We start from the raw sequence: 24,872 nt of genomic DNA, 5'->3' as shown, positions 1-24,872 counted from the left end.
AGTTCTGTCCCTAATAATGTTTTTATTAAAACATAAATCATTTGTGAACAGAATATTTTTTGGACATGATTTCCAATTTAAGCTGTAATTTTGCCAAACAATGCAAGTGAGAAAATATTATTTCATTGTGTGCATTTAGGACACGCACATAAAATATCAGCTATGAAACTAGCATGCAGTGTCAAAATGTTCAAGATAATCTTTCATTAAAAAAATGAAATCAGATAACCTATCAACAGCTGAACTTACGGATGAGACAGTGCATGTCGTGCGAGTAGCGGGAGTTGTCTGGGATGGTGAAGCTGCCGTCACAGATGGCCACCTGACTCTCTCCAAACGGCAATGTGAAATAACACAACTTATACAACAAGCAACCCAAAGCCTGAAGACACAAACATACAAAAGTCATTGTGTTTCTGAACACTGTAAAAAAACAAAAAAACAACCATGTTTAAAAACACACTTTGGTTGCTACTGAAATACACTATTTTGTAGATAGTTTTAAATTTATTCAAAATTATTCTCTAACATTCTTCACCTATTTAACTTACCCATATATCTGCTTTAGAAGTGATAATCTTGCCCCCATAAAGATTCACCATTTCTGGGGCCCGGTATGAAAGAGTAGTGTACCTTCAAACACACAGACAGAGCAAACGATTTAATTGATGTAAATAATTAAAACTGTGGTGTGCAATATAAACAAAGAAACTGACGCTCACTTCTTGATTTCTTCTTCTACATTCGCCACACCTTCTGTTTGTGGATTCTGGGAGCGGTTAATGGCACTGCCAAAATCACACAACACATAATGACCTCTGTCATGCAGCAAGATGTTCTCCACCTAAAAAAGACACAAAAAAAGAGGAGACACGTGTGCTAGGTTGTGCCTTTGTTTTTGTAAAGCTTAACTAAAACGTAAAAGGGTACAGAAATAAAAAGTCAAATCAACCCTATAAAGCCTACTGTATATTTGATACACTAATTTGCTGAAAAACCTGTTGCACAAAATATACAATATATTAATGTTTATTTATATAGTATGCATACGTTTATACTTTTTAAGCAAGTAAAAGGCCTTTTAGTATAATAATAAAAACATCCCACTTCAGGTTGTTGTTTTTTACTGTGAAATCGTACTGATTTCTATAAAGTAAATGTAACTTTTATATTGTTAGTAATATTTCAAGATAAACATTTTCTAGACTGAATCAAATCTTTACTTGATTATCCATACATCAAATAATTTCAATAAATTAATCTCTCAATCATCATTGTATCACATTGAAATGCCCCTGACAATAAAAGCAAACCAAGAACAGTTCACAAACCCTTATGTTCACAATCAGACCAAGGACCGTGACGCCGCCCGGCATGGCACAGCCGGGGCCCCACCCTGGAGCCAGGCCCGGGGTTGGGGCTTGTATGCGAGCGCCTGGTGGCCGGGCCTCCCCCCATGGGGTCCGGCCGGGCTCAGCCCGAAGGAGTGAGGTGGGGCCGCCCTCCTGTGGGCTCACCACCTGCAGGAGGGAGCGTAAGGGGCCGGTGCATAGCGAATCGGGCGGCAGTCGAGGGCGAGGCCCCCGACGACCCGATCTCTGGACACAGAATCTGGCTTTAGGGACGTGGAATGTCACCTCGTTGGCGGGGAAGGAGCCTGAGCTTGTGCGGGAGGTCGAGAGGTACCGACTAGAGATAGTCGGGCTCACCTCCACACACAGCTTGGGCTCTGGAACCACACTTCTTGAGAGAGACTGGACTCTCTACCACTCTGGAGTTGCCCATGGTGAGAGGCGGAGGGCTGGAGTGGGTTTGCTTATAGCCCCCCAGTTCAGCCGCCATGTGTTGGAGTTCACCTGCGCTTCCCTGCGCCTTCGAGTCGGGGACAGGTCTCTCACTGTCGTTTGTGCCTACGGCCCAAATGGCAGTGCGGAGTACCCGGCCCTCTTGGAGTCTCTGGGAGGTGTGCTGGAAAGTGCTCCGACTGGAGACTCCGTCGTTCTACTGGGGGACTTCAACGCCCACGTGGGCAGTGACAGTGACACCTGGAGGGGCGTGATTGGGAGGAACGGCCCCCCTGATCTGAACCCGAGATGTGTTCTGTTATTGGATTTCTGTGCTAGCCACGGTTTGTCCATAACGAACACCATGTTCAAGCATAAGGGTGTCCATCAGTGCACGTGGCACCAGGACACCCTAGGCCGGAGGTCGATGATCGACTTTGTGGTCATGTCATCAGACCTTCGGCCATATGTCTTGGACACTCGGGTGAAGAGAGGGGCGGAGCTGTCAACTGATCACCACCTGGTGGTGAGTTGGATCCGATGGCGGGGGAGGAAGCTGGACAGACTCGGCAGACCCAAACGTACTGTGAGGGTCTGTTGGGAACGTTTGGCCGAGCCCCCTGTCAGAGAGATCTTCAACTCCCACCTCCGGCAGAGCTTCGACCGGATCTGGAGATATTGAGTCCGAGTGGACCATGTTCTCCACCTCCATTGTCGCTGCGGCCGCTCGGAGCTGTGGCCGTAAGGTCTCCGGTGCCTGTCGAGGCGGCAATCCCCGAACCCGGTGGTGGACACCGGAAGTAAGGGATGCCGTCAAGCTGAAGAAGGAGTCCTATCGGGCCTGGATGGCTTGTGGGACTCCGGAGGCAGCTGACCGGTACCGGCAGGCCAAGCGGACTGCAGCCCGGGTAGTCGTGGAGGCAAAAAAAAATCGGGCCTGGGAGGAGTTTGGGTGAGGCCATGGAGAAAGACTATCGGTCGGCCTCGAAGAGATTCTGGCAAACCGTTCGACGCCTCAGGAGGGGGAAGCAGTGCCCTACCAACACTGTTTACAGTGGAGATGGGCACCTGTTGACCTCAACTGGGGATATCGTCGGGCGGTGGAAGGAATACTTCGAGGATCTCCTCAATCCCACCGGCATGTCTTCCGTTGAGGAAGCAGTGGCTGGGAACTCAGAGGTGGACTCGTCCATCACCCGGGCTGAAGTCATCGAGGTGGTTAAAAAGCTCCTCGGTGGCAAGGCACCGGGGTTGGATGAGATCCGCCCTGAGTACCTCAAGTCTCTGGATGTTGTGGGGCTGTCTTGGCTGACACGCTTCTGCAACATCGCATGGCGGTCGGGGACAGTACCTCTGGACTGGCAGACCGGGGTGGTGGTCCCTCTTTTCAAGAAGGGGGACCGGAGAGTGTGTTCCAACTATAGGGGGATCACACTTCTCAGCCGGGAAAGTCTATGCCAGGGTACTGGAGAGGAGAATTCGGCCGATAGTGGAACCTCAGATTCAGGAGGAACAGTGTGGTTTTCGTCCCGGTCGTGGAACACTGGACCAGCTCTATACCTTTCCAGGGTGCTGGGGGGTTCATGGGAGTTTGCCCAACCAGTCCACATGTGTTTTGTGGATTTGGAGAAGGCGTTCGACTGTGTTCCTCGTGGCATCCTCTGGAGGGTGCTCTGGGAGTATGGGGTCGGCGGCCCCCTGCTTAGGGCTGTTCGGTCCCTGTACGACCAGAGCAGGAGCTTGGTCCGCATTGCCGGCAGTAAGTCAGACTTGTTCCCGGTGCATGTTAGACTCCGGCAGGGCTGCCCTTTGTCACCGGTTCTGTTCATAATTTTTATGGACAGAATTTCTAGGCGCAGCCAAGGGCCGAAGAGTGTCCGGTTTGGGGACCACGCGATTTCGTCACTGCTTTTTGCGGATGATGTTGTCGTGTTGGCCTCCTCGAGCCAGGACCTTCAGCCGAGTGTGAAGCGGCTGGGATGAGAATCAGCACCTCCAAGTCCGAGGCCATGGTTCTCAGTCGGAAAAGGGTGGCTTGCCCGCTTCAGGTGGGTGGAGAGTTCCTGCCTCAAGTGGAGGAGTTCAGGTATCTTGGGGTCTTGTTCACGAGTGAGGGAAGGATGGAACGGGAGATTGACAGACGGATCGGTGCAGCTTCTGCAGTAATGCGGTCGATGTACCGGTCTGTCGTGGTGAAGAAGGAGCTGAGCTGCAAGGCAAAGCTCTCGATTTACCGGTCAATCTACGTTCCTACTCTCACCTATGGTCATGAGCTGTGGGTCATGACCGAAAGGACAAGATCCCGGATACAGGCGGCCGAAATGAGCTTTCTCCGTAGGGTGGCTGGGCACTCCCTTAGAGATAGGGTGAGGAGCTCAGTCACTCGGGAGGAACTCGGAGTAGAGCCGCTGCTCCTCCACATCGAGAGGAGCCAGCTGAGGTGGCTCGGGCATCTATTTCGGATGCCTCCTTGACGCCTTCCCAGGGAGGTGTTCCAGGCACATCCCACCGGGAGGAGGCCCGGGGAAGACCTAGGACACGCTGGAGGGACTATGTCTCCCGGCTGGCCTGGGGACGCCTCAGGGTTCCCCCGGAAGAGCTGGAGGAAGTGGCTAGGGAGAGGGAAGTCTGGGAGTCTCTGTGTTCCCCCGCGACCCGGCCCCGGATAAGCGGAAGATGATGGATGGATGGAATAAAATCTGCAGTAAAATATCATCTTACTAAGACATATTAATGGGAGATATAGTGACAACTGATATTTATATGCATTTCATCCAAGTAGTGTGTTATACTGTTATAAAGATCTCACTGATTTACATTACAAGCTATAAGAAAGCTTACTTTTTGGCAATATAATTATCAGCAACTGCACCAAATTGCATATTTTTGCTCAGTTTTTGGATCTCTGAATAAAACTGATTTCCTCCTTGAGTATGAGCTCCATATTCTCACTATATTATATGAGCCCAAAAAAGCCTGAAGTATCAATTATACTCAACAAAAATCACATATGCAAACTTTATTCTTTTATTTGAATATTTTGGTTCAGTAAACTGTTCCCTTTTAAAAAAAAAAAAACCTGACTATTATTTTGTATGTCAGGCTTTACAGGGTAAAAGGAATTGTTTACTCAGTACATTTCAAAATATTCAAATTTGAGGCATTCCACCAGGATGGAAGAAATAAGCCTGACAAACTAGTTTCTGTATGGAAAAGAACAGCAAAAAATAAAGATGGTCCATAAGAAAGTCATACAGGTTTGGAACAAAATGGTGGTGATTAAATGATGACAGAATTTTTGATGACAGAATTTCTTTAAGAAGGAAATTGAATAACAAATGTCTGGAGAGAGTTCATACTTTGAGGTCCCGGTGGATGATGGGAGATTTGCATTGATGTAGTCGAGCGACAGCTTCGCATGTGTCACAGAAGATCTGCAGCACCTCAGGCTCACTGAATCCAGTCTGTAAGCGCTGGTTCATCAGGTTCACGACCTGCCCACCTGGATTATCACACGCAGAAAAGTGTTGCATAGTTGGTCCAGTATTTGGTCCGTATTCACAAAACATCTTTAAAGAACACGGCGACTTTTTGGGACTTTAGCTTATTCACCGTATCCCCCAGAGTTAGATAAGTCCGTACATACCATTCTCATCTCCGTGCGTGCAATAACTCTGTCTGACGCACCCACCGCTAGTTTAGCTCAGCACAAAGACTGGAGGTAAACGGCTCCATCTAGCCTACTGCTCAATAAGTGACAAAATAACGCCAACATTTTCCTATTAACATGTTGTGATGTGTATAGTTACATTGTGTACTAAGACCGACGGAAAATGAAAAGTTGTGATTTTCTAGGCTGATATGGCTAGGAACTATTCTCTCATTCCTGCGTAATAATCAAGAAACTTAGCTGCCGTACCATGGGTGCAGCGGTGCAATGATATTACGCAGCGCCCCAGCACGCTCTCTGTGCAAACAGGTTGTCACGTTGGTTATGTTGACGGAAGTTAGCCTATCCTAGCCAATAAAATAAGAACAAATAAGAACTTCGCTGTGAATATATCAGGGCCTTAAACAAGTATAATAAGAGTATTTGGTGTGCTGTCCGAGGGGAAGCTCAGAGCTCAAAATTGAGCTAAAACCCAGAGTACTCCCCCGTATCCCTGGCCGAGAGTGAGGAGTCAGGGTGCAGAAAACTGTCAAGGTAACTAGGTGAGTCGGCTGTGTATCTATATGCCTCCTCTCAAGCTGATTAGATAGTGCTCCTGTTATTAAAATATAATTTGTCGCTTAAATTCTGTAATCTCAAGAGAGAGGCTGACAATTAGCTGAACATAAACATGTTTAATTAGTGACACTACATTTTAAAATCTTTATTTGAATACGTCAACATTTTTGTTTTAAAGGGATGGTTGATTGCCCCTTTTTACAAGATGTGAAATAAGTCTCTGATGTCCCCAGAGTGTGTATGTGATGACCGATTTCAAAACACTGCATCATGAAGCTTCGAAGCGTTATGAATCAGCGAGTCGAATCATGATTCGGATCGCGTGTCAAACTGCCAAACTGCTGAAATCACGTGACTTTGGCGATCCAAACCGCTGAATCGACTCACTGATTCATAACGCTTCGAAGCTTCATGATGCATTGTTTTGAAATCGGTCATCACTATACAAGTCGTTATTTAGGTTTTTTTTGCGCACAAAAACTATTCTCGTCACTTCCTCAGTTGGGGACACTACACTTTCCAACTAAATATCCAAATAAATCTAATTATTAAACTAAATTAACCAAATATAAACTAAATTACTGATCTAATTACTGATCTAAAGCCCACACTGTCACTGTATGATAATTGAAATGAACTGATGACATCAGCGTTTTCTCCAGAATGGCCAGACGGCTGAATAAAATTATGCTGCATTATTTTCCTGTTTAACACTGTAAAGCTGCTGTGAGACAATCTGCATTGTTAAAAGCGCTATATAAATAAAGTTGACTTGACCTAATGCGCTCTCCTCTGATCCCAGAATGCTCCAGGCTTCTCCGGCGTCTGCAAAAGCAGCGAGGGACACGGCTGCTGAAGACCCTGCAGGGCATTTTACACGACCCCTGGTTTGAGTAGGCCCAGAGAGCGAGGATCTGCCCAACGCTGCTCCACCTCCTCAGATCAGGGTGAGGGCTCCTCCTTTACTCAGAGGCCTTCACATCAGGGGAAGTGCTAGCGGACGAGGACTAGCGCTGCATCTCTAAGTAATTAATGATAGAATTTTCATTTTTGGGTGAACTAACCCTTTAAAATTGTCACTTTTTGAGGGTGAGCAAAAACGTGCCGTTTTTGTGTCCCTTTAAATGCAAATGAGCTGCTGCTCATGGTGCGGAGCTTCAAGAACTCCAGTTAGCAGCTCCGATAACCTCATGCAGACAGTCAATGAAACAGTTCAGCCTTTTGTGTTCAGACTCGGAGTAGGCCAATGATGTAGAGACTCAAGAAGAAGTAACAACATGTAGAATGAGATGGGACGTTTCTGAATGGTTAGTTGATGAATTTATGTAGCTGATGTGAAGTTAACGATCTTTAAATCATTGATAAGCATATTCTGTCATGATAATCTCACCCCCTTTGTTGTGCGTTTCCGGGGGCAGGATTTATGTACATTTCAGGGTTAGTGACGTCACTAACCCTGTATGAATCTTGTGTAGTCCTTACCAGCTGTTTGTTGTAGTTCTTAAAAAGTAATTTCTTTAAAATGAAAATATCTCCCTTTGCTTTGAACTTTGAGCGTCGTAACTTTGCAGACATTGTTTATGCTCAAACAGCAATATTACACACTAACTAAAATTTAAAAAGTGAAATCATAATCAACCACCACATTAAAATCTTCATTCGAATATGGCAACATGATAGCTCATTCTATAATATTTCTATAATTAAATCACTGACAGAGACCCCTCCCCTATCAGCCAATCACTGTGTGCATAGTTAGTAAACATGTTGACATCATCCATAGCAATGAGGTCAACCCCACCCTTTCTTTTAGCTTAAGATTTCTCTCTATTCCTTAGTAAAAGTTGGTCTCAGCAGCTTTGTGAATTGGTTTAAGAGGTTACTGTTACCTAAGAACTTTTACTGCCATTTAGGAGAACGTTTTGTGAATACGGCCCCAGACCACTAAAAGTAGTGGGAAAAATGGATCTGGATCTCAATGTCAAAACCATCTTGAGAGAGGAACACACACACTGACCTCTACAGAAGTCCATCAGTATGAGAACTTCCCAAACATCTCCCGATCCCACTGCTGTGATGCTGGAGTCCAGGAAACCAACAATGTTTTTGTTACCCACAAGGTCCCTCTGTTCAAGAAGATCAACACATTTAGAGGCAAAAAAAAAAATGTAAGCAGGAAAAATCTCAACGAAATGTCTGGCTATACATTAGATATAAAAGTCTACACACCCCTGTTAAAATTGCAGGTTTTTGTGACGTAGAAAATAAAACAAAGGTAAACCATAACAGAAGGTTTGCACCTTTTATGTTAAAATTACAACCTACGCAATGCCACTGAATACTAAAGTTGACGCAAACTGCTGATGCTTCATTAACTCTTTGTGGCCCATGGATCTTGTAGTAGCATGATGCAACCTAAGAAAAAAACTTACAAGAAGAGCTGAGATTTATTTGGAGTTAATCAGAGTTAATCAGGTGTGTACTATTTTAAATGAGCTTGATGATTAGTTCATTCTGAACACAGCCACATACCCAATTATAAAGGGGTGCGTACACTTATGCATTTAGGTTATTGCAGGTTTTTATTTGTAGTTGTATCTTTTTTCTCTGAAATGTGTTACTTTGCTTCTCAATGACATTGCATATATTGCAATTTTTACAGTACGTGCAAAAGTTTGGATATGATTTATTTATTGTTTTATTTTACATAAAAAAACAGCTGTTTAAACAGGATCATGTAGATTTTTTATATCCACTGTTTGTGTGTGTGATTCAGGTATTCCTCAATGTTTTCTGTGATTGGTATATGGGTACACACACACACACACACACACACACACACACACACCTATTAGGCATAATATTATGTCCACTGACACGTGAAGTGAATAACACTGATTATCTCTTCATCACGACACCTGTTAGTGGGTGGGCTATATTAGGCAGCAAGTGAATTGTTGCAGACCATGTACACCCTTTCATGGAAACGGTATTCCCTGGTGGCTGTGACTCTTTCAGCAGATAATGCGCCCTGCCACAAAGCAATAATGGTTCAGGAATGGTTTGAGGAGCACAACAACGAGTTTGAGGTGTTCACTTGGCCTCCAAATTCCCCAGATCTCAATCCAATCGAGCATCTGTGGGATGTGCTGAACAAACAAGTCAGATCCATGGAGGCCCCACCTCGCAACTTACAGGACTTAAAGGATCTGCTGCTAACATCTTGGTGCCAGATACCACAGCACAGCTTCAGGGGTCTAGTGGAGTCCATGCCTCGATGGGTCAGGGCTGTTTTGGCAGCAAAAGTGGAACTAACACAATATTAGGTCATAATGAGATATATATATATATATATATATATATATATATATATATATATATATATACACACTGTATATTACGTTGACGCATTGTTGCCACATGCATATTTTTTTCACTCAATTATGTCGTAATAATGAGATGCTATGTCGTTTTAACGACATCTTTTCTCGTAATAACGAGATCTTATGTCGTTAAAACTACATAATTTTCTCGTAATAACGAGATGTTTTGTTAAAACTACATAATTTTCTCGTTAAAATGACATACATTTTCTCCTAATAAGGGCATGTGTTGTATAGTGATGTGTGTCTGTGTCAACATTAGAGAATTTATATAGCCTATGTGCCTTTGTCACACTTGTTTGAAAACCAGAAGCAAGATCAGCGTAAAATAGGCTCATCCGCTGCCTGTATCAGTGGCAGTGCCCATAGCACCAAATTGTTGTAATTTATTGATGTAGCCTACAGTTCTTAACAGCCATGGGTAACAGGTGCCATGGATCGCTCATGATTAGCCTCAGTGGCGTAACTTTAATCTAGTAATGACGGACCACAAATATCATAACTATCTATAGGCCTACTGTAATTAAGACATATATTCAAGAAATGTATTAAAAACAGAAAGACGCTATAGTTTCAGCATTAGGCTACTTAAAGGCCGCGGAAACATGGCCAGTGGGTTCGTTGCGCACGTCAATTCCTTCCCGGCGTTTGCTTCTTATTTATCAAATAAACAGGCAATTAGTTGACTTAACCGAAAATTCACGAAATTCGCTTTAAAATGGACAAAATTCACTTTAAAGAAAGCCTTTCTATAAAACAAAACTCAACAAAAATCATGTCTGACCCCACTCCATGTCTCCAGACATATTGCGCGTCTTAGCCTATATCTTACTAATGCAGACGAAAGCGCCCGTGCATTTTTCCGGGGTTTTTTACCACTTCGTTATTTTGGTTTGGAATTTCGTTTGTTGGAAATATGAACTGAATTTAGAAATGCTTTTGAAATTAAAAACTTTGCGTTTAATAACCAAATTAATTTTTTGAATGTAGACAGCGTTTGGAGTGGAATGCATGCTAATTAATCTGTTCCCTGAATCCAGAGCCTTTTTTGTTATTGTGAGTTTACACAAATAAAAGTAGACTGTTTATAGTTTATAATTATGTCTTGAACTTATCTGTATGGCTAAAAATGATGGAGTATTGTGAGTTGTTTCCGGTCACAAAGGAAAAAATGCGCAGACGCTTTTGTCGGACAGAGGGTTAAAGAAAACGTAGCCTATTTAGTTTCATAGTTAGGTTATATGTGAAAATATTAGCCTATTATATTATTATTTTTTTTTATTTCATATGTTGATTATGGAAAGTGAGCACCATGAGTAAGACGTGCAATATGTCTCGAGACATGGAGTGGGGTCAGACATGATTTTGTTTTAAAGAAAGGCTTTCTTTAAAGTGAATTTTGTGCATTTTTGGTTCCATCAACAAATTGCCTGTTTATTTGATAAATAAGAAGCAAACGCCGGGAATTAATTGACGTGTGTAACGAACCCACTGGCCAGGTTTCCGCGGCCTTTGAATAGCCTAAGGCTGAAACTATAGCGTATTTCTGTTTTTAATACATTTCTTGAATATATGTCTTAATTACAGTAGGCCTATTATAGATAGTGTGGCTGCACCGGATTCCGTTATTTAGGCTACTAGGTTAAAGTTACGCCAATCATGAGCGGTCCACCCATGGCACCTTACCCATGGCTATCTGTTATGAACTGTAGGATACATCAATTAATTACAACAATTTCGTGCTATGGGTACTGCCAGTGATACAGGCAGTGGAAAAGCCTATTTTACGCTGAGCTTGCTTCAGCTTTTCAAACATGGAAGTGTGAAAAAGGCACATAGGCTATATGAATTCTCTAATGCGGATAGACATATACACAACACATGTCCTTATTAGGAGAAAATACATGTCTTTTTATGAGAAAAGATGTCGTTAAAACGACATAACATCTCGTTATTACGACATAATTGAGTTGAAAAAATTATATGTATGTGGCAGCAATGTGTCACCGTAATATATACTGTATATAAAAATGACATTGAGAAATTAATGTTAAGTGATCTCATCATTTTTTCCGGCGCTGTACACACACACACACACACACACACACACACACACACACACACACACAAAGCTCTTTCACTAACAAATGTTATTTTCTCTGTGTATTAAAGCGGTTTATTTGGTGTACAAATAAATACTTTGTATTTATATAAATATTCCCGAAATTAATATCAGAGGTTTGTCAGAATTACTGAACACTGTCTGAATTGTGAAAGCTCACTTTGTTTTCCGACCATTAAATGGCTCAGACAATGGGCCTTTGAGGGGACTAAGTCAATGCTAGTTTTTAAATGAAATAGCTTAGCTGGTCAATGTCCTTTCAAATGGACTCATTCATTCACAAATTGGAAATGCCCTCAGTTAGTCGTCAATTTAGGAGTGCACTGTGAGCAGCTGCTCATTTTGAAACAGCAAGACACTTTGTGAAGCTAAAACAGTGCTGACATTTTCCTCCCTGTCTATTTAGCAGGGCTCACAGCGAAGTACACTGGATTTCCATTCGGAACTCATTCCCAGAGGACACGGGTGACCTTTACCGGCACTGTACTGTTCTCAGCACTGTATTTACTGCACTACATCCAAACTGAGGAACAGTAGACCTCAAATCCTTTTAAGATTGTGCATGGCTCAGTTTTGAAGGTCTATTCGCAATGGTATTATGAGGATAGATCAAGCAGAGGACAAATAATGATGGGGGATGGGAATCTACAGAAAACATGCTTAGTTTTAAGGAATAGTGTACCCAAAAAGAACATTATAATGACTGCGTCTGAAGCCATGCAATAACTTTGTGTTAGCAACATCTTAGTACAAGATAATAATGTACAGCCAGTCAGTTCCCGCATAATAAAGGGTATTAGTGAAATACTCAAGTTTCATTTTCAAAACAATCAATTACTGAGACGCAAGATGGCACCAGTGGCGCTTGTATGAATCAAGAGAAAGCAAATCAGTGGTGTGATATATGAGAGATATAAATATATAGATATTTTAGTTATACTTCTCCCTGTTGGTAGAATTTGACAAAAATGAATGGGTGTCCTCAGAATGATCTGTTATTGATGCCTACTAAATTTCATGCAGACTTTGTGGGGGTGGGTTGAAGTGTGAACCGTTTAGCAAATTCCCGGGCATGTTGACTCAAGAGATTTATTTGGTCTTTTAAATGGTCTTTTGTGGTATCATCCACATGCAAAGCTGATTGATAACTTCAATAAAGTAACAGCCTAGTAGTTAACAATTACTTGTTTACATGGGATATATGTATTTTATATTATTTAAACACCTAAAACCTTATCAGTTTGAAAGAATTTTACTTAAAGAACTTTACTTAATGTTCTAATACTGAAAATGTTAATCTTCCCTCATCTTTTGGAATATCTGAAAGCCAGGTTTCTCCTAATATCTGTCATTAGCAAAACACATTTACACATGGGGAAAACCAATTGTTTAGTCAATAATTCAAGAAGGTCCATACTTTAAAGTTCTTTCTAACTTGTACTCAGGCCTAATGAAAAAGTTATTGTAATTGTTTAAAGGTGCACTTTGTAACATTTTTTCAGTAAAATATCCAAAAACCACTAGGCCAGTGTTTACAATATCCCAAATGTTTCCAACTATTTGTAAATTGTGAGAAAATTGCTATTTTAACCAAGGAACCGGGACGTGTGAGGGAGTCGCCTGTCAATTGCGTCATATCTGTTACCCTCGGTTTTATTTTGCAGAAACGCTTAATGTGTGTGTGTTTTGTGAGTGTTGTGAGTGTTGTGAGTGTTGTGAGTGTTGTGAGTGTTGTGAGTGTTGTGAGTGTTGTGAGTGTTGTGTGTGTGTGTGTGTGTGTGTGTGTGTGTGTGTGTGTGTGTGTGTGTGTGTGTGTGTGTGTGTGTGTGTGTGTGTGTGTGTGTGTGTGTGTGTGTGTGTGTGTGTGTGTGTGTGTGTGTGTGTGTGTGTGTGAGTTGTCAATTTCCATTTACCAAAAAATTCACTATTATTAATTTTTAGCCGTGACCCGTACTGACTTGGCCTATATACCCGCTGAAAACAGTCACATCTGTATGAAATTTGGTAGGCATCAACAACAGGACACTCTGCAGACACCCATTATTTACTGTCAAAATCCACCCATAGGGAACACTAACTACAATATCTATAAATAGAAATTCACAACCATAACTATTCTGTTATTGCAAATGATATCCCCTTTTTTTAAACAGCTTTGAGTGTGATAATTGCTGCCTGTGGTGATATGCAATTGACATACATTCATTTGGCAGATGTTTTTACCCAAAAAAGGCAATTTTGTCATTTTTTTATCAGTCAGTTGAGCTGCAAGATTATAAAAATGTGTAAAGAACATGTAAAGAACCATTTAAGGGAATGTCTCACCATAATCTGAATCTCCATCTTGCATACTTGAAGATCATATTCATTGTTCACATACATTCTCTTCAGCGCACAACGGACGCCCTGATGAGTCCTCACCAGAAATACGATAGCAAAACCACCTGTGGAAAGAAAACCAACAGCCTGAACATCTTTAAACAGTCGAGCTACTGAGAGCTCACATGCACAGAAAGGCAAATCGATCTCATTTGTGATTCAACAAATGTAACGCAGCATTACAAGGAACACTGGCAACCTTTGTCCAGGGAAATAAGGAGGTATTGAACACTGGTTCCCTTTTGCTATCAGAGCAACTGTCAGTGCACAGTGTATATTATCATATTATAGATAGGTTAACCTTATGCAAATACAACCCTCTGCCCAAATGAAAAAGAGTTGGTGGTGCATCACATTAACTAATGCTCATACTTGAGAGTAATGATTTAAAAGTTCAACAAGTAACTCATCATGGACCGTTTGTGCTAGGAATGAGACCTCAAATTGTATGATTTAGCTAAATGGAGACGTGCTATTACTTTGAACCACAGTTCACTTCAATGTTGTTTGGATGTTTCAGAGTTACTAGTTATGTAGGGGCCAGTTACACAACACCATTTTCAACTAAAAACAGGAAACTAACATGTTTTGGCCGTTCATCACATGACAATAGCATTTTGGGGGCCTGAAACGCAAACTTTTGAAAATGATTTTCAAAGTGCACATTTTTGAAAATGATATCGTTATTGTCTCCGTCTAAAACACAAAAATGTGAATTAGTGAAAACCGTGATATCATGCGCATGTATATTACGTGTTCGTATAGGCATGTAGTGTTTCTTTACAAAGTGTCATGAATAATATAGAGGTTTTTCATCTTTTTCGCGGAACCGTGTGAAACGGGAATCATTTTGACAACATTGTCTTCTGTACGCGAGAATGCAAATGTCGTGAAAATGTACCCTGGCCCCTTAGACAACTTACACTCACCTAAAGGATTATTAGGAACACCATACTAATACTGTGTTTGACCCCCTTTCGCCTTCAGAACTGCCTTAATTCTATGTGGCATTGATTCAAAAAGGTGCTGAAAGCATTCTTTAGAAATGTTGGCCCATATTGATAGGATAGCATCTTGCAGTTGATGGAGATTTGTGGGATGCACATCCAGGGCACGAAGCTCCCGTTCCACCACATCCCAAAGATGCTCTATTGGGTTGAGATCTGGTGACTGTGGGGGCCATTTTAGTACAGTGAACTCATTGTCATGTTCAAGAAACCAATTTGAAATGATTCAAGCTTTGTGACATGGTGCATTATCCTGCTGGAAGTAGCCATCAGAGGATGGGTGCATGGTGGTCATAAAGGGATGGACATGGTCAGAGACAATGCTCAGGTAGGCTGGGGCATTTAAACGATGCCCAATTGGCACTAAGGGGCCTAAAGTGTGCCAAGAAAACATCCCCCACACCATTACACCACCACCACCAGCCTGCACAGTGGTAACAAGGCATGATGGATCCATGTTCTCATTCTGTTTACGCCAAATTCTGACTCTACCATCTGAATGTCTCAACAGAAATCGAGACTCATCAGACCAGGCAACATTGTTTCTGTCTTCAACTGTCCAATTTTGGTGAGCTCGTGCAAATTGTAGCCTCTTTTTCCTATTTGTAGCAGAGATGAGTGGTACCCGGTGGGGTCTTCTGCTGTTATAGCCCATCCGCCTCAAGGTTGTGCGTGTTGTGGCTTCACAAATGCTTTGCTGCATACCTCGGTGGTAACGAGTGGTTATTTCAGTCAAAGTTGCGCTTCTATCAGCTTGAATTAGTCGGCCCATTCTCCTCTGACCTCTAGCATCAACAAGGCATTTTCGCCCACAGGACTGCCGCATACTGGATGTTTTTTCCTTTTCACACCATTCTTTGTAAACCCTAGAAATGGTTGTGCGTGAAAATCCCAGTAACTGAGCAGATTGTGAAATACTCAGACCGGCCCGTCTGGCACCAACCATGCCACGCTCAAAATTGCTTAAAATCACCTTTCTTTCCCATTCTGACATTCAGTTTGGAATTCAGGAGATTGTCTTGACCAGGACCACACCCCTAAATGCATTGAAGCAACTGCCATGTGATTGGTTGATTAGATAATTGCATTAATGAGAAATTGAACAGGTGTTCCTAATAATCCTTTAGGTGAGTGTATTTCATTAGCAGGGTTTTTAATTAACACGGGTAGCGCTGTTAAATCACTAGCCAATTTGGCAGGTTACTTATTATGTTTACTCACTTTACTGGGGAAGTTTGTGTAAGCCAAATCTGTACAGATTTAGCACAAATACTCAACTCGTGAGTCATCATGATATATTAAATACAGCGCATTGCGCAGAATCTGCGCAGATTTGGCTTACTTGAGCATACACTTCATAATGGCACGCTTGTCCATTTGTATTGAAGCAATAGCAAAGATAAAAAAAAACATATTAAAGTGGCGATACTAGAAAAACAGCACTTCCTTACAGTTACAGAGGACTCTGAAGATTAGAGCTCTTTAGGACATTTGAGCATTTGGTTAACAGAAAAGACATTGTTTTATTCCAACATCCTACAATTTTATCCTGAGACCGCAGGTTTGTTTTGTTCTGCATGGTGTTTGATTTTCTTTGTACTGTATTGATCTGTCCACCTAAAATACATTTTTGGTCAAAAGGATGAGGATGAAAGAGAAAGGGAGGAGATGGCTGGATGAGAGGATTTTTTTTGTATAAGAAATTAATGTATGAAATCCAAATTTTTTAATTTTTCAAACTCTGTTCATTAGTAATTGAACAACAGGAATTATATGAATGCAATCCACAAATAAAAGAAAATACTGATACAAAGCAATATCAAAAGCAAAATATCATGAGAAAAAAAAAAACTGAGGCGCATGATTGAATCAGAACAGCCCAAAACAACCTAGAAACTGCAGAGTAACACGCTAAAAAACACCAAGTTATGGCCCATTTTACAGTTATACTCATACGTTTATATACCCCTTGCAGAATATTCAAGATACTAACAATATTAAAACATTTTTTAGAGGGATCATAATTTCTCTTTATTTTTTAGTACTGTTAACGCTGTTTTACATAACATATGTTTACATGTATTCCACAACAAGACATAATTACTGAATTTAGACAAATTAACTAGCTTAAAAGTGTACATAACCTTGAATCTTAATACTATTTGTTGTTATCGGGATGATCTTTTTGTGTTTTGTGATAGTTGTTCATGAGTCCCTTGTTTGTCCTGAGCAGTTAAACGGAGCATGGTTCTTCAGAGAAATCCTCCAGGTCCTGCACATTCATTGGTTTTCTAGCATCTTCTGCATATTTAAACCCTTTCCCAAAAAAGACTGTATGATTTGAGATCCATCCGTTCACAGGACAATTGAGGGATTCTTACACAACTAATAAAAAGGAGAAAACATTCACTGATGCTCAAGACGGCAACATCATGAATGTCTTATGTTCAGATCATATTATTTTTCATTTAGAATCTACCTAAGATGTTTCATTTTGTTTGAGAAGTATTAGAGTATTAGATAAAAACCAGATGATGTCACCTAAAACCTGAGATGTCGTTACAACATGGTATAACCTTTTCCCAAATATATTTTGCTTGAATTTTTAGCTGTGTAGTTGTGCAGACTTTGTGAGGTTTCTGGGAGGATCACTGCTGCTGTTAAGACCAAGAGTTCCACCTGTCATTTTCATAAGAACTAAGTTGTAAAAAAAAAACTAGCATATCCTTTAAACTAAGGTTGAACTGGTTGTTCTACTGCATGTCTGCCTGCAGGCTAATCTGTCAAGTAAAATATTACCTACAGATTAGCAATGCAACACAGTTCCTTTTTAACATCTGACACCGAAGTTGCATTGTGGCAACACATCCAGGAATCTCACTATTTTGGCTGTCGCAGCATAAATAGTTATGCTGACACATCAAAAGTATAGTCATCAGATTACGCTGTTAGCTGGGATGAAGCACCATGAGGTCCAGAAAATAAAATGTCACAAATGTCAGTCCAACTGAGCAACTGGACAAGAGGAGCTCTGTCCAGAAACCTGTCAGAAGAATAAAACTGTCAAAGGCCTAGTGAGATTAACAATTAACTTTATTCTGAAATTTTTATATGATTTGGCACGAAGCACATAAAAGTCTCATGATTTCAGAATTTTCAGCAGGTCCATGTACAGTACCCACCACTGAAGGTCTGGACCTAAAAAATTTATATATATATTTAAATTTATTTATATTTAAATTTATTTATATTTATATTTAAATTTATTTATATTTATATTTATATTTAAATTTATTTATATTTATATTTAAATTTATTTATATTTATATTTAAATTTATTTATATTTATATTTAAATTTATTTATATTTATATTTATATTTATATTTATATTTATATTTATATTTATATTTATATTTATATATATATATATATATATATATATATATATATATATATATATATATATATATATATATATATATTAGTAAAATTTTTGGGTAAAGGACCTTTTACACCAAAAGTGAAATGAATAAGCCTCAGGCTGAAGGAAATGCAAATACACGTCTGTACAGTAGAGGGAACAGCTCAAAAAACCTTTCAGCCGTGCTGCCATTCTAGATCGTATAGGACACAAGAAAAATCAACACTCTTCAGCAATAAAAATAAAAATAAATATACACATGCAATGTTTTTGCTTATGCTTATGTGTGACTAGCAGGGAGAGAACGGCACCGTGAGAGAACGGCACAAGGTTGTGGCGTGATTGCTAATGAGCGTCACCTGCGCATCACATCGGTCTCGTATCCTTTCACGGAGGAGCTACGGAAGCATAAAAGGAGGAGTGACGACAGTGAAGGACGAGAGAGGAACGAGGCATGGACTTTTACGTTGTTTTGTTTATGTATGTGTGGCAGCCGTCCGTTCAGTTTGTGTTTATCAATTATTAAAGTGTTGAACGTTCACCGGTTCCCGCCTCCAACCCATATCAACATATCCCGTTCCTATGGTTCAATATGGTTGAACTGGATCAGTATAGGTCAGCAGCAAAGACATTAGTTAATAATGTGAGATTAAATGCATTAAGTATATTTCTGTCATGACAACTCACAGGGCCCTATCATTGTGTTTACGCAAGTGTTTTTACTAGTTTCAGCCAGATGCAGTTATCATTTTCGCGTCCAGCACCACGTTGTTTAAATGGCAAATGCACTCGCCCCCCACCTGTTCGCCCATGGGCGTGCTAGTCTGAAAACGAGGTGTGTTCAGGCGCATTGTTGGTGTGTTGCTATTTTGACAAACTGAAAACGACCGCACCATATATTTTACATGTGTTATTTAAAGGCTGTGTTAATAATATGTGCCTATAGGCGGGTGCGCAACGCGCGTACACTCTGCTTATTACACACACAGGGACACGCAGCAGGACACAAACATGTTTAATTATTAAAAATAAAAGGATTCCTCTCTGGAGAAGTCTTGCCGCTCGCAAATTACGCCATGTAAATAGCGAATATGCCATGGTGCAAGCACAACTGGCTTTTAAAAGGAATGGGAGATGAGACTCATTGGTTTATTTTTTGTTTTGTCTTAAAGGGATAGTTCACCCGAAAATGAAAATTCTGTCTTCATTTACTCACCCTCAAGTTGTTCCAAACCTGTATGAGTTTCTTTGTTCTGCTGAACACAAAAGAAGATATTTAGAAGAATGTTTGTAACAAAGAAGATAGAGCAACTATTGACTACCATAGCATTTTTTTCCCTACTATGGTAGTCAATGGTTGCTCTCTCTGCTTGGTTACAAACATTCTTCTAAATATCTTCTTTTGTGTTCAGCAGAACAAAGAAACTCATACAGGTTTGGAACAACTTGAGGGTGAGTAAGTGATGACAGAATTTTTCATTTTTGGGTGAACTATCCCTTTAAGAGAGCACACACAGTTTCATATAAACCGGGAGACAGTTTCATATAAATCAGGACACAGGTTGTTAAACCTGCTGCCATGAGCTGATTAAATCAAATGCATCAAATAGTATATGCATTATGCACACATACAGTACACAGCTCTGCACACACTGTGATCCCTGCATCCGTGTTTTTCTTTTGTATAGGAGAGAGGTTTCAGTCTGCTTTCAGATAAACACACGGAAAATGGCAATTACTTCAAAAATAACAAACCCCGCCTGTGTCCTCACCGCAAAACACGCAAGCCACACACACACAGTGCCTTCGGATGAGGTGTGGTATAGCCGTAAGTAAACTGAGAATGTGATTATGTAAGGGTCTATAAATATCACCCCACTATCTTGTCCATGCCGCTTACAAAGAATCTCTAATAGGCTGGACTGTGAAACTTACGGAACTCAAAACTGCAGCATCTTAAAGGAATACTCCACTTCAGACTCTTAAATACACGTGTTGGCATGAGACTGCTCATTTATAACCAATCTTTCAACTTCTGCAATGCTGAGCTAAATATGTAAATCCGGTTCCTTTCACATGGTTTATGTGTGAGAAAGGGACATTGAAAGGATGTACATCAGGATACAGTAAATGCAGGCAGCCTAATAGAACCTTAAATGTCTTTTATATTATCAATATTAATGAAACAACAATGACAAGAAAAAAGACAAGTATTGCTTCTTCTAATGTATTTCTTTGTCTGCTTGAAGCTTTGCTTACTTAATTGAGAAACATTTTAATGCCATATTCTATTGTTTCATTTGTTAATATTTATATTAATTTGACTTTGAATAAAGGAATGGGTTTTTTCAAATGTATATTGGTTTATGATGTGGTAACAACATTGGTGAATTATTATTTTTTTGTCTGAATCCATTACTTTTTCTTTCTTTTTGTTTTCAAAAATACATTACACAAATGTAATTAATACACACTTAAACACCCCATGATGAGCATGTAAAATTTGTGGATTAAAATTCATATTTTGTAGCGGCATAATGTCAAAAACTGTACTGTAAATGGTCTAGAAGAACACTATACAAAAGAATACAACCAAAAGTAGTTTAGTAGTATATTAAGCAAGTGTAAAATAGTTTGACATATTGGGATATTTCAGTCCCAAAACAGTTCATTATATTTTTATGAATAACTTTTTTTGATAATAATAATTAAGCTGTGTACACGTTCATATATTCAACTTGTCAGGAAATTGCTATTACCTTTTACTTGTGATGGTTTCATTACCAGATATTTTTAGAATAATTAAATTGTTTCTTGGAAATGGTATGAAACCAACTTGAGAATTCAAAGTACACACACAGGAATTATGTCAATAACCTATAAAAAGACATTAATACACTTATGAAAGTAGCCCGACCTTTAAAAGATGACAATTTACAAATAACTACAGTGGTGGCCTCAATACATTATCTGACAGAGACAATCAAAAGGCTACGAAAACAGCCCATTTCCTTGTGGTCTGTGACTGTTTCTGTGGCATCTCTATTGTGATGTGAACCCTGTGCCCCAGTATGCACTACTCAGGTTTCTTCACAGTGTGTCTCACATGTCATTTCGGTATTGTGCTGTTTTACAGAGGTACAAATATAAAATTACAGCTATGTTTCCAATGCTCAAGGGCAAATGATGAAACTGAACAAACAACTGAACAAAAACTTAATCCGTTTTATTGTTTATTGCCTACTGTTAGTACGCCATTCATGGGTTTATCTCCAATAGTAAACATTGAGATCTGTCATTTTCTTTCCAGCTCAACCTATAGCGAGAGTTTGGGGTGTGGCTACTGTAGCAGGCGTAGCCAGAGGGTGTTTAGTCAGTGTGGAACAATGGCTGATGCGTTTCATGGGAAAAGAAATTCAACTTCAGTTGCAGAAGTGCAAGCCAAAATTCACTGTATTTAGACCTTCAAAGATAAAACAGGTCATGAACAAGCGAACGGGGCAAAATGGACGTTGCAATGCCTGAAATACCATCTGCACATGTTCAGAAAGACAAATGTACCCGTTTATAATGTTTACTTTGATGTGTCTAGTGTAGACGGCCTCAAACTGTTGTGGCGTGTCATGTCAAAAAATACAACTGGTGCAGATACACTATATAGCCAAAAGTATTGGGACACCCCTCCAAATCATTGAATTCAGGTGTTCCAATCACTTCCATGGCCACATGTGTATAAAATCAAGCACCTAGGCATGCAGACGCTTCTACAAACATTTGTGGAAGAATGGGTTGCTCTCAGGAGCTCAGTGAATTCAAGTATGGTATGACACGGATGAGCGAGTTTGGTGTGGAGGAACTTGACTGGCCTCCAGAGTCCTGACCTCAATAGAAAACCTTTGGGATGAATTAGATCGGAGACTGCGAGCCAGGCCTTCTCGTCCAACATCAGTACCTGACCTCACAAATGCGCTTCTAGAAGAATGGACAAAAATTCTCATAAACACACTCCTAAACCTTGTGGAAAGCCTTCCCAGAAGAGTTGAAGCTGTTTTAGCTGCAAAGGGTGGGCCAACTCCATATTAAACCCTACGGATTAAGAATGGGATGTAATTAAAGTTAAAATGTCATTAAAAACTTTTGGCAATATAGTGTATGTTGGATGAGTTTATTATAAGCGAGGTGCTCACATCCGCTCTAGACAGTGTCAGTCTACTCAGTTGCTTACTCATGACACATAGCAATCCAGCTAAAAGTATTCCTAATATTAGTTTTTATTGAAAGTAGCATACTTTTCCCTGTTGAGACATGCCTTCACCTGTAAAGGCCTCTATATACTCACAGTGAAGTTCTTTTTAGTTATTCGCTTAGGGGTAAAACAAAGTTCAAAATTTGTCACCAGCGATATACTATTAGTGAACATCTGACATGCCACACTACTTAGAACGGTGTTTAGATGAATATGTAAATATGTGCTCCGTGCTTTCCTCCCAATAACAAAATAAAAAACAAAATTGAGAAAACAAGCATCTTTTTAAATAAAGCATAAGATAAGCATCTGATCATAGCAATGTGGATATGTTTGCACAAGCTCTTCAATTCAGCATTCTAGTAAAGTCATATCACGTTTATTTATATAGCACTTTATACAATAGACTGCTATATTAAACATTTAAAAATAGTGTCAGTGTCTCATTTAATCAGAAGTATAACTTTTCGATTTTGCTTGAAGTATATTGTTAGTTTTTAAAGTTTTAAATATGGATATTTTTCTTACACAAACGCATCGCTTCACTTCACTTAAGAAGGCCTTTATTAACCCCCAGGAGCTGTGCAGATATATTTTATGATGGATGGATGCACTTTTTTGGGCTTCAAAATCTAATAATCTATTCACTGCCATCATACAGCTTGGAAGAGCCAGGACATTATTTAGTATATCTCTGATTGCATTCGTCTGAAAGAAGCAAGTCACATACACCTAGGATGACTTAAGGGTGAGTAAAACAAGGGGTCATAAAAAATTTTCAGTGAACTATCCCTTTAAGAGCTGTATTTGTGATGTTTGAATTGGGAGAGGTGCGATGCGTGAAAGGGGCGTTTGCAAGGTTTGGACGTTTGAAAATATGCTTTATATTTGCAATTCTGCAAGGTGCCATTAGTGTCGCAGAAACTACATAGGCCTACTTCACCTTTAACTTAATGGAAGTAAATCAAGCACAACAGAAACAATACAAACAGACAGCGACTCAGGACTATGCTAAATTTAAACAGCTTTGTTGGAGAGGAGGTATCGTTTCCTTTCACCCTCCATCTCTCATTTCCTGTGGTCCCTCTTGTGTGTGTTAGAGATCTCCTCGCAGGAGGTTGAAGCAGGCAGAGCTGACAGCATAACTATGACTCATCCATTCAACATCGACTCGCACACTCACCCCAAAACAGTGTAGACCTGCATGTGTAGCACTGAACCAACCATTATAAAAACCTTGCGTAGATTCTACTGACCCATGAGTACTCTGAAGTCCTCAAACATTCTCACAACCATGAGAAAGCAAAAGCTTCTACACTAGCTTGATTCCACCTAGCTGTGGTTAGGACTCAATTCATAACACAAAAGCATTCTCAGGGTTGACACTAGGGGCACTTTATCTTGCTTTAGGCCGCGTGTCCACCAAAAGTGTATCACACTGCTGCTTAAAAACGCAGCTGTGTATCGTTACTTCCGGTACTATCGCAACGCAATCAAAACTAATGTCTGAATCCTCTCACCGGTGTAACTGCAGCGATCCAGCAGCTCTAATTCTAAGCAACAACACCCTTACCTTAGTTTTTACGATTTCCTGACATAAAAAGAATAGAGGAAACTTAAACATGGGTGAGACTGATACCGCGGGATGAAGGTCCTTCTAAAATATTATGTGGAAATATGCTGAAATGTTCCTATAAATTTATTTCCCTTCCTAACCTACAGCAGTCCAGTGCTTGTCTTCTCAACTGTTTTTCTCTTATTGATCATATTTCACATCTGTTGAAATTATATTATTAAAGTCCTCATGAAATCAAAATCTTATTTACTTTGTTAGCGCACATTACAGGTCTTAGGGTGAACAAATAATCCGTGCAAGTTAATACACAGAATTTTTTTTTTTGCTGTGGTAATCTTTAATGAAAATCTGAAAAGGCGTTCCCTTTCCCATGGCGCCATTTTGATGGCTTGGGTTTGAATATCCTTAAAGAGCACCTATTATGGCATTTTAAATGTTCCAAATATTGTTTTAGAAGTCCCCAACAACAGTTTTGCATGCATGCAATGACAAAAAAGACTTTAGTTTTCTTATAATATGCATTTATTTTTACCTGTTTTGACAGCGATTCTCAAATGATTCCTTTAGTGATTCACTTTTCAAAACCCCGCCTTTACATGACGCTAATCTGAGGTGATTGGTCCGATGACCCAGTCAGTTGTGATTGGTATAGTCTGTGCAGATATTTTCGGAAACGGAACGCCCATCAAAGTATTATAGTGACAGTAATTTGTTAATATGTGTCA

At 40.2% G+C, this 24,872-nt stretch overlaps 1 protein-coding gene across 3 annotated transcripts in view; it reads right to left on the bottom strand.

Annotated features, from left to right (window-relative positions):
• aak1a (AP2 associated kinase 1a) overlaps positions 1-24,872 on the bottom strand; it is a 91,492-nt gene that overhangs the window by 47,998 nt on the left and 18,622 nt on the right. For all 3 annotated transcript variants that reach the window (XM_079826536.1, XM_079826538.1, XM_079826537.1), the window contains exons 2-7: positions 13,843-13,961; positions 8,030-8,138; positions 5,144-5,286; positions 723-844; positions 552-633; positions 250-382 (exon numbers count right to left, since the gene is read on the bottom strand). In XM_079826536.1, coding sequence (XP_079682662.1) covers positions 250-382; positions 552-633; positions 723-844; positions 5,144-5,286; positions 8,030-8,138; positions 13,843-13,961 — 708 coding nt within the window. The remainder of the gene's footprint in view (positions 1-249; positions 383-551; positions 634-722; positions 845-5,143; positions 5,287-8,029; positions 8,139-13,842; positions 13,962-24,872) is intronic.

Source organism: Gobio gobio (assembly GCF_949357685.1).
Source record: "Gobio gobio genome assembly, chromosome: 10".
NCBI classification, from domain to species: Eukaryota; Metazoa; Chordata; class Actinopteri; order Cypriniformes; family Gobionidae; genus Gobio; species Gobio gobio.
This window is presented reverse-complemented; position numbering and strand designations above follow the sequence as displayed.